This window comes from Sphaerodactylus townsendi, linkage group LG03 (assembly GCF_021028975.2).
Source record: "Sphaerodactylus townsendi isolate TG3544 linkage group LG03, MPM_Stown_v2.3, whole genome shotgun sequence".
NCBI classification, from domain to species: Eukaryota; Metazoa; Chordata; class Lepidosauria; order Squamata; family Sphaerodactylidae; genus Sphaerodactylus; species Sphaerodactylus townsendi.
Window position 1 is genome coordinate 74882850 of NC_059427.1, and position 11536 is coordinate 74894385.

At 43.0% G+C, this 11536-nt stretch overlaps 1 protein-coding gene across 1 annotated transcript; it reads left to right on the forward strand.

Annotated features, from left to right (window-relative positions):
* The first annotated feature begins 5041 nt into the window (after window positions 1-5041).
* Window positions 5042-9345, forward strand: LOC125430300 (ovomucoid-like). Its single transcript, XM_048492223.1, has 4 exons — window positions 5042-5135; window positions 6133-6158; window positions 8152-8282; window positions 8623-9345. The coding sequence occupies exons 1-4, from the start codon at window positions 5087-5089 to the stop codon at window positions 8666-8668; spliced, it is 252 nt and encodes an 83-aa protein (XP_048348180.1). The 5' UTR covers window positions 5042-5086; the 3' UTR covers window positions 8669-9345.
* Window positions 9346-11536: the final 2191 nt, after the last annotated feature.

The window sequence follows — 11536 nt, forward strand, 5'->3', positions numbered from 1 at the left end:
ACTTACAATCTCCTTGCCCTTCCCCCCTCACAACAAACACCCTGTGAGGTGGGTGGGGCTGCGAGAGCGCCAAAAAGCTGTGACTAGCCCAAGGTCACCCAGCTGGCGCGTGTGGGAGTGTACAGGCTAATCTGAATTAGCCAGATAAGCCTCCACAGCTCAAGTGGCAGAGCTGGGAATCAAACCCGGTTCCTCGAGAACAGAGTGCACCTGCTCTTAGCCACTGCTCTTAGCCACTATGCCACTGTATATGTGAGTATATTGCACATCACTGAGTTCTTCCAATCCTTTAAGGACTATTGAATATTATGTAATAAATTATTCCTTGTTTGTAGGGTGTTTGATGCACCCCATAGAGTTGCACACAGATCTCCCTCCCTAATTCTGGTGTTGTGGATGAACCATTTGGAATAATACATTTTCAGCAGTAGTGAGTGGAATAAATGCAACTTAAGAGACAAGGGGGGAAATGATGGGGAGGATGAAAGTGTGAGGAATGATTTCACAAAAAAACATTTCCAAGGGGCAGGGTCTGACCACTGGGAAAAGTTGGGAGCAGTGTTTTTCACCTGCATATGGCAGTCTCCAGAGTAGACAAAAAACCAGCAGCCTTTCAAGCCATCCTTTTATTACATACAGTTGAAGAAGGGACCTTAGAGGTGTATAAAATCTTGGTGCAAGAATCTGTGGACAACTCCATTGTACAGCCGGCTTTAACACTGGGAAAGAATTATTGTAATTCCAAAAGAAATATAATATTTGATTACTTTTAGTTCTGGAGTCACCCACTATTAGAGGATGAACAGAAGTACTTGTATGTAACATAACTGGAAAACGTGTGAATTTTCAGATCCAGCAGTTACATTGAAGCAGTAATTCAAAACATCTCAGCCTCCATTTCTACCATCAAGAACTACCCACACAAAATGGAAGACAAAAACAAAACCCTACTGAAGAGGCATCATTACCTAAAATTACATGGCTAATGTGATATGACAGAGGGAAAAATAATATTAATATTCCTCTGGAAAATGGAGAACAATGGGGAGGAGAAAATGAGAGAAGGGAAGGTTGGGTGACTGCATGGGGACATAGATAAGGGCCAAGTGTTTGGTGGGGCAAAGAAATAAAGACCATTTAAGCATGATTACATGCTCAAGGGAAACTGGTAAAAGTGCTCAGGAAAACAGAGGAGGAAAAATGAAGGGAAAACATTTCCAGAGCCAAATAGAGGGGGGAAAGTGCAGAATTAAAGGGGGGGGGGAACTAGCATTTGACATCAAGATACATTGTAAACAACATGTGCTGGCAAAGCCTATGTCTGGTTTGGCCCTTAATGAAAGCAGCAATGCAAGAGAAGCTTGGGGAGTGACAGAATCTCTTCAAGGTTACACCCACAATTAAGCATCTGCTAGCAGGGAATGAGTCACTCTGATTTGCTGCGATGGGAAAAGCTGCTAGGTTTAATATCTGGGAGTTAAAACAGCTTTGTCCTTGGATAGCTCTAATAAAAATGTCCCCAAGGAAAAACAAGCCATTCATCTAGAAAAACAGAAGGTATATTATTCAGCTTGCTTTTATTAATGAATACGAGCTAAACACCTCAAAGCACTAACTGTTGAAACAGGGTAATCTAGCATGTTATGAAGAAATGAAACTGTTATACAGCTTAAAGAGGAGGCCATATGGAAGGCATGAAACCAACACAAACACTTTGAGGCACAATACACTTCGAGGAAGTGTATTCCACAAACATACATCAGGATGAAACTTCAAACTCAGCTAGGCACTAATACCAGCAAAATAGAACTGTCATTGGAAAGTTTAAAAAAAAACTTGTGCTTAGAGGGTGAATTCTAGCTCTTCCTGGTAAGGGAATCACAGAATCATAGATTTGGAATAGACCACAAGGGTCATCATCAAGTCCAACCCCCTGCCATGCAGGAATATACAATCAAAGCACTCCTGACAGATGGCCATCCAGTCTCTATTTAAAAACCTCCAAAGAAGTCACCACCACACTTCAAGGCAGTGTATTCCACTATCAAACAGGAAGTTCTTCCTAATGTGTGACTGGCCCGAGATCAGACTCAGGGAACTTCCATGACATGGATGGGTATTTGAACCTAATTCTCCCAGATACTAGTCCAACACTCTTAATCACCACTCCAAAATTGGGATCAATACACAACTGAAGAAGCACAACTCAATTCCTGTAGGACTCTACTGCATTAGTACATTGTTTGAATCCTTTCCTTCCCTCCACGCAGCTCTTAAGAGCCTAGCAGATCCCACGTTGTGAGTTTTTGATACAGTAAAGTATTCAGTTCAGAACTGCCAACTGCAGTTTGAGAAATTCCTGAAGCTTTGGAGATAGGGTTGTCAGGTCCCCACCCCACTCCCGTTGGCCACTGACATGCCAGGGAATTAGGGTTGCCAGATCCAGGTTGGAAAACGCCTGGTAATTTTGAGGTGGCACCTGGGGAAGACAGGGGCCTCAGTAGTATACGATCAGAGGCATAGGGCCCATGGGGACATGTGGGGTCACATGTCCCAGGCGCAGGACATTTGGGTCATGAGGGGATGGAAAATTGCCCCCCACACCCTTCCTTCCCTCCATGCTACCCTGCATGAAGAGGGGAGCCCCTCGGCTGGGGCGGCTGCCACAGACAAAGGGAACCTGTTTGGGCGAAGGAAAGCTGCCCGGAACAACCACAGACAGCTGCAGATCCAACCCCCAGAATGAGGTCTTCCAGCGGGCTGTGTTCAAAGGCCAGGTGGCTATTGGCCCCGCTGCTCTTTGCTCTTTGCCCCATTGAGGCCTAGAGTGGGGCCTGAAGGCCTGCTCCCAGCCCTGGGGCCTCCTGCCATTCCAATGGAGCCCGCAATGGAATGAAGACCTGCTGGCTTCCCCACCCGCAGCCTCGTTGTCCCAAGGTAAGTGTGGGGCTGCACCCCAAGAGGATTGGAAGGCCCAGGGGGGCCAGCAGAGGTCTTCTCACCACCCCTGCTCCCAAACTTCCACTCTCCCTCACCACTAGCCCTCCCTTGGCACCCTCCCCACACCTCTAGCCACCCATAGTCACCTTCCCTCACCTTTAGCCACCCATTGCCACCCTCCCCACCCCAGCCATCCCTTCCCACCCTCCCCCACTCCAATACTCACCTTCCTACCCTTTCCCATCCTAATACTCACCTTCCAATCCTCTCCCCACCCCAAGCCTCACCTTCCAACCCTCCCCCACCCCTAGCCTTACCTTACAACCCTGCCCCCAGAACCCTCACCTTTCCACTTTCTCCCACCCCAAGCCTCCCCTTTCAACCCTCCCACCATCCCAAGTCACTCTGTTCCATTCTCTTCCACCACAAACCATTCCTCTCCACCCTCCCGCTATCCTCATCAAGATGAAAGGTGGAGGGAGCCGGAGAGTGTAGCCACCCATTGGGGGGGGGGGCAGAAAACTCAGATTTTTGCCCCAGGCTCCATTTCCCCTAGCTACACCTCTGTATACAATGCAATAGAGTCCACCCTTCAAAGCATTCATTTTCTTCAAAAGAACTGATCTCTTCCATCTGGAAATGAACTATAACTCCTGGGGGAGCCCTAGTCCTACCTGGAGGCTGGCATCCCTATTTGGAGGTTGAGCCTGGGGAGGGAGCTCTGTAGGGATGTGATCCCATAGACTCCATCTGGGTCATTTAGTTCAGGGGAACTGACCTGTGTAATTTCAGGAGATCGCCAATCTCCAACCCCAGTCTCTCATCTGCACTTTGAAGTGATACAATCTCAGAAAAGAGAGTCTATGTTTTCTTTTTCTAAATGCCAAACTTCATGCCAATCTGTTTTCTCTTGGTTGCATTGTCTTCTTGTTTGCAAATGCTGTTCTTTCTTTCTTTCTTTTTTGGTGGGAGGGGAGACTGGGGAGGATATACTTTCTCCAGAGAAGGAATTTGGATTGGGTGCCATTTTTGTCTATCCCTATTCTTTTATTTTAACATAGTAAATGTTAATGTATATCACTGTCCTGCTTATGGCAGTTTCCAGTATTTGGAGACTAAATTGTTACCAGTTGAAACTGCAGTTTCTTCATGCTGTCTATAAATGACCTCATGATGTGCTGCGTGGTGTTGTCCAAGCGTCTTTTGTGCCTGTAGCCAACGTCAGATGTCTTGTTTACTATGAGAAGGGTGCCCCCACAGGCAGGGGAGGGGGCAGTTTCATGCAGGCGTGCGCCTCCACTTCTCAAGCTGAGAGTTCAGTTTTGTTCCATCACCTCGTCATCAGCATACTGGTTACACACCTCCAAACTTCATTGAACTGTCAGTGACACCTATGGCAAACTGATTGTACCTGACAGTTGCTTGAAAGCAATGACGTGCAAACTGCTGTGGTGCAAGCCAGTCCATTATATCTATCAACCTGTTTGCAAATATCGGCAGGAGAAGCTTGACATGGGATCAAGGGGAATACAGTCAAATGCAAAATCAAATTTAATGCAAGGCAAACAGAACTTTTCTCATGCGGATCATCACAATGGGGAAGTCTATCCCCCTTCCCTTCAGCTCCACTCGCTTCAAAACAGGCTTGATAGGAAGATTATTGCATTTCAGTTGTGGATAGGACACTGGGTTGGGAGGGGCGGGATATCTGACGCACACAGCTGATTGGATTACATCTGTATACCTTTTGGTTTAATCGCTGTGCACTTTATGGCTTCTGCAGTTAAATGCTGTTTTGAAAGTCATTGTGGCTGTGAGGATGCCCCCCCCCCCGCCTCACCCCCTGTGCTGCAGGGCATGGGAAATGGCGAACTGATTTCAATTGTAAGTTTCAGATGTTTGCCAGACTCAGAACAAAGCAGCACGTAATTACTCCATTTGTTCCTACAAATTGGTCTAAGGAGGAACATCTAAAAATCCCTTTGGGGTTCTGTTGTTTGTGCCAAATTAGAAAGTGGCATCAATGCAGATGTGGGGGCCTGGATTCTTTGAGTATAAATATACCCTATTACTGGGAGTCATCTGAAAATTGGATTCCAAAAGCACCTGTGCCAAATTGTGCCACTGTATCTTGAAGACTGCAGCTATGCCAGCACTTCTAACTCTGGGACTCTGCTGCTGCTTCCTTGTCTCAGGTGTGTTAATAGGGTTCTCTGCTCCAGGTTGGGAAATACCTAGAGATTTAGAGGATGGAACCTGGGGAGGGTAGAGTTTGGGAAGGGGAAATATCTTACCAGGGTATAATGCCAAGCAGTCTGCCTTCCAAAGCTGCCACTTTCTCTAGGTGGACTGATCTCTGTCTTGTAATAGTAGGAGATCTCCAGCCACCAACAGCTGGTTGGCAATCCCTGTGCGGCAATTCTACACAAGGACATTGTAGGGCACTGAGGCTGGCACACCCACATCGCTTTAAAAGAATGATAGATGCGATTCTAAATATTTGTAAAGGTGTTCGACAATACATTTGTAAAGATGTTACCAAAAAGGCAAAAATGAAACTTTTAGGTACAAGTGAAAAAGTTAGATCCTTTTTCAATGATATAAGTCAGTATATACTTGTTTTATTGTTAATTATTTTATACAAGCTGTGCAAGATAGCTAAAATATCTTTAATTACAACTATCTTTCATTTAGTTTTTACACTATAATTGTGAGTTTAGGCTTAAGGTAGTTCTGCACCAAAAAGTTTATCAAGTACATGTTAGTGCAAATCCTCAGATGCATGGGATGTGCAGTTCCTTGAGAGAGATGCCAGTAGTGACATACACCGACTTGCTACCAACAGTGAGAGACTATTTGGAGGTTTGAGATAGAATTTGGATCGAGTGTGGGAAATAGCTTTAGAGAGAGAAATTCTAGAATTATATAACCAGCCCTTTGTTTCCAGGTTGACTCTGAAAACTCATAATTCTCTGTCAAATTTTCCAATAGAAGAGCCATCAGATCTTGTTCAGTTGAGTGGTGAGATACAGGCCAGCAATCAGAATCATATGTGGCGACCTATTACTGTAAGGAGTGCACTGAACTGAATTAAACCAACCAGAAGCTTTCACACAACTTGATTTAATGATTTTTAACTGAGTAAAAAGGAGTTTGCTCTTTGATCAAAGGTCCTTGTTTCTTCTTTCACAGGTGTTTGCCATACTTATGAGCCACAGGTCAGTTCATTTCTATTTATTTATTTTCTAAAAAAATTATGCAGCCTCTCCAGGATCTTACAAAATAAAAAGCAATTGAAAAATCATTAAAAGATATTAATTAAAATCCAGCTTTAGAAATAAACATACTTATCTGAAAATCCCTGTGAATATCTGGGTCACACATAGGCCGAATCCCCACTAGGAAATTCAATCTAGATCAAACCAAGTTTGAAAATAAACTGCACCTTTTCATTGAGCTTTCAGCCTCCCCACCGCAGCATGTTTCCAGTGAAGACATCTAGGCCTATCTCAGATTCACGAAATGTAACAATCCCCACTACCACGCAATCAGCTTGGGGGGTAAAAACGTGCTCACGTTAATTATGTCAGAACATCAGCACGTCAGCACGTCTCCCTGAGTTTCTGGTTGGTTATCGTTCTCTCGTGCTCTTGTGAGAACAGCACCGTGCGCACTGATTGGTTGTTAGGCATTTGTGTCATGCTCTATGGCGGGAAATTTGAACAAGGATTAGTTCCCCGATCCTTCCCTCCAAACTGGATCAAAGATGTGTTTTTTGAAAAAGTGGTACTTTCAAGCAGTTTCGGCAAAGACCCGGGATAAGGGGGGGAATGAACCGGGATGAATCCTTGTTCGTTGATCAGGCAGTGGGGAGTTCTTCCTGAATCCTTGATATTTTGTGTGAGTATCACGTGATTAATTGACCGTGGGGAATCAGCCATAATATACATGAATGTGATCTCTGTCAATCTGTGTCTATGGTTGGGCCAGGGTGGATACTGCCCCATTGAGCCTGCCTACCCAAGATTTAAAAACTTCCTTTCAATTTATAGCTTTTACAGCTTCTATTTAAAGAATATATTTACAGAATAGGGAAACTTGTGGTTTAAAAATGATCCATGGTGCCTAGTGTTATGATCAGACCCTGCCAAACAGCTGATTTTCCCAAAGCAGGGGAGACCTGAGAAACTAGCTCAGTCTGAGAGCTCACCATTTGTCAACCCTGCCAAAAGGTGGGTAACAGATGAGCATCATAAAACTAAGGAAATAATATGTAATGGGCATCAGTTATTTGTATTGTACAGTTTGTGATTTTTTAAAGAAATATTTTGGATGCATAACATTTATTTTTCCTTTATTCATATCTGTTCTTTTTGAATCCAGAACTTTTAAACTTGCTTATAATCCAAACTTTCCTTCCTCAAGTGACCCCACACTTACAGTGAAGTCCCAAGCCACTACCCTCACACCCTGCTTCTGAGTCTCAGGTCAAATGGTCCATAATAACATTAACGCTCTATTGTCATTAATTAACTGCCAGGTTTTTTTTATCTAGAAGAGCACGTCTCTAAGCCCATTATGTTGTTATAATATAAGGAACAAGGTGTACTTCTACATTAAGAGGGTCTAGAAAATTACTTTGACTTTTTAATGAAAGATGGTAATTCAAAGGAGCTGGTTCATCATGGCAATAAATTTGTATAATGTTATTGCACTGTGGAAACTGCTGATAAGGTGCAATGGTAGGGAGAACTGCAGCCATGGGAGGGGGCAAGGAAAATGGCACGAGTGTAGATAGGATCTTAAAAATTGTGCATCTTTCTCCCTATATACCAGGCAACAATACTTAGATTGTGATGGTTCCAAAAATTTCATATCAAACCACGTTTGGGAAAGATCATAACAAAGGGCAGGAAAAACCCAGGAAGTCAACAATTAGGGGAGGACATTGTGTGGAAACTTCCAAAGAAACCCTGCTCTACTTTGGATGCCAAAAGTCTCTATATGGGAGCAACTTCAAGGGACCTTTGTTCTGATCCAGCAAACATTTTTGCAATGTGTTGGCTCTACTCACAAACATCTTTAAGCTGTTCCAAGACAGTTTTCTCTAAATTAAAAAAAAAACATGTTTTGAACTAATTTAAAATATGCAAAACTAAGGGAGGGGGCATCTTTTAAATACCTTTTTTTAAAAAAAATACTGTCTTGTAGATCGACTGCAGTTATTACAAGAGGCTCTCTGAGAAGGACGATCCTAGAAGATGCACCTTGGAGTATTTTCCAGTATGCGCTTCCAATGGCCAAACATATACCAATAAATGTCTGTTCTGCAATGCAGCCATGTAAGTGCATAGGTGTCATTGTTGAAAAACCGAAGCTGAGGTAAATGGTCCTTTCTAAATGGTATCCTGCTAAAGAGGCTAAGGGGTCATTTGCATGGTCATTTGCAAGCTTCTACAAGCCATGCATGATTCTTCCTACCATGCATGAAAATAAATGTACAAACTATGACAATACATTTCAAGAGAGATGGCCTCTGAGCCTGCTGGTCTTTCCTGACATCCCTTGTGCCAATGGGCATTTTCAACAGACAGGTCTGCCTGAGAACCAGTAAAATCATTTAATGTGGATTTTTCACTGCCAATTTGAGATACCATTTTTTATTTCTCATTCTCTTTCCAGGTTAAGTCAAGGGAAGATTAGTTTCAAGCATTATGGAACTTGCTGAGTAGTTTCTTCATTTCCCCAAACCTGACTCCTCCGACTCTACTGCACCCCATATTCTCTTCAAAGTTCTGCCAATCTACTGGTTTAAATGAAGATTGCTCAGTGATATATTTGCTTATGAAGAATATTTGCTTCTTCTGGAAGCATTTGTAATGACCTTCTAAGCTGAGTACTACAGATAACGTGAAATGATTGAACAATCACTTCCTATCCGAATTGAGTGAAAATAAGTCCCCACGGGGTTCTGACATTGAGTTGTCTTTTGTAAAAGGCTACATCTGAAGAAGATTCCCCAGTACAGCCACTTTGATCACGTATAGGCTAGGCAAGGATGAGAAAATAGAATCAGACCACGTGCAAATAGTTTCAGCACAACAGTGCCATTATCAGATGAAGCTACCTTATACTTCATTAGACCAAAGTTCTCTCAAGAATGCTGTTGTTTACTCATACTGGCAGCGGATCTCAGACAGAGGTCTTTCACATCACCTTCTGCCCTGTTCTTTCAGCTAGAGATGCCAGGAATTGAACCTGCATTCAAAGGCTCTTCCACTGAGCCACAGTTCCTCCCCATTCAGTATCTGATGCTCATTGTATATAGGTAGTTCCTCCCTTCCTCCTATTTCCAATGTGACTTAAGTCATCTATTTCAATAAAAGAGAACTGTTGTCATTAAAATTGGTCTCTAAATTATTCCTTTGGCAAGGGATGTCTGTATTCTAAGGCCCGTTATGCATGGAGCACTTTCCTTAGGGGTCTTCACTATGCAGTGGGGTTGTACTGGGGTAGGGTCTCCTTGCGTATCTCTGTTTATGTGCCAGGAGGTGTCCCATTGCCTGCTGTGCAGTTTGCCTTCCCCCACTTCTGAATTGCTCCCAGTCCTTGCAAGATTGCAAGCTTTGTTTCTGAAGCCATTAATTTTTATGTAGTTATTACAGCGTTATATTGATATTTCCTGGTTATAACAATATTTTTTGCCTTTTTCACAAAAGGCTGGCTGATCCAATGGAAATGCCCATGAGTAGTGGGGGGGGGGGGGGGGGGACAGAAAGAAGCGGAAACTCCAAAGCAAAGGTAAACATCAGAGTGCCCCTGCTCTTCCTAACCATGGGGCTTCCAGGATCAGGCCGGAATGCAGAGTGCACCACAGGGAGTGTACCCGCACTGTGGAGCAGAGTGCCAGTGTATAATCAAGCACAGTTGCAGTCCTCACCGGGATTAAGCCCATGGATCTGCACGATCATACAGTTCCACATCAGCAACAATACCTCCAGGAAACTGGTTTTTATTATATTTGGCATTGCTTGGCGTGCTGCTTTGGTTTCACAGGATGTGATATAAAAATTGTAACACATTAAATACAACATTAAATACTGTAAATGAGACTTTAAAAAACACTCAAGTGAAACATCTTCAGGCCTGGCTATCAAAATTACTCTCAATCCACAAAAAGCTTATTCCTTGTTGCTCCAGAGGACAAAGTGGTGAAGAAAGGAGAATAGAGTATGGAAATGAGCAGTTTTAGTCATTGTAGTCAATCACAACATGGTAACAGAGTAAGACTTTCAAAAGACAAAGTCCCAATGTCTAAACAGCCTCTCTACATTCCTTTGCTACCAAACATTTTCCCCTCAAAGGAATAAAATCAGCCTAGGTGGTAATTATGGAATAAACATTTTCAGTTGTGACTGAGACTAGTTAGAAGGCATCTTCCGCCATCTGGTGGAACTCTATGAAGAGAAAAACTTATTGGACAAATGGTATGAAATACAGCAAACCTTAGATGCCTCTTACACTCTGCAATGAGTGAAAACTATATTGCATTGACTATTATGTAGTCTGGCTGCCCATGTGAACATCTCCATTTCAGAGAGCTAATCTACAGGTCAGGCTTGTTAGAGATTCTTGAGGCCCTAATATATCTTTCAAATCTTCTAACTGAGATATGTGTTTTACTTTGTCCAGGAGTTCTTAGGGAGATTGTTGTAATTGTTATCCTTTGACTAAGTCTTTCCCAGTAGAGCAGCAATACATACTGGAGCATAAGCAATTGCATTATAATGAAGACAAAGAAAAATGTGTTCATTTACCATAAATTTCCATTTTTAATGGTGAGGAAGGGGATAGTCTCTTCTCATGAGAACAGAGAAATTAGTGGTCACAGGCAAGGTCATAATTCTTGGATGACCCCATGGGACTTTCCCAAGGATACCAGTATTTCTGTTGTAAAGCCCATCACTGAAAACTATGTTAACATTAAACAGAAAACATTCCAACAAACTTCAAATAATTTATACTAGAAAGTGTGAAAAGAAAGAAGAGAATGCCCCACCAGACTCAAACTGCCTAAGCTGCAACCACTAGTCCTGGCTATTTCAATAGAAGCCACTCAAGGTTCTTAGACTCTAAAGACTGCATTTACTTTACACAAACACCACAGATAGGGTGGGAAGATTGACCCACCCCTTTACCATAATGTATGTACATTTATGGTAAATGAACAAATGTTCCTGTCTCCAGTAGGTGGGGTGGTACAGTCTCTTCTCATGAGTAGTAGAAAGGCAGTGCATCCTAGAGTGGAGCCAAGAATAAAATTAAGTGATGATTGCAACCCTGAAGAATCTGAAGTCCATTGTCTATATCCACTGAAGACAGTGTCTGTCTGGTAGTATCAAGTAGATAAGGGCACACATTTTCATGTAGCTGGTCTACAGGCTACATGTACTGAAGGAACTGACCCAGGGGTCCCCAAACTTTTTAAACAGGAGGCCAGTTCACTGTCCCTCAGACTGTTGGAGGGCCGGACTAAAAAAAACTATGAACAAATTCCTATGCACAAATGATTGTAAAATGTTTGATTCCACCTTTC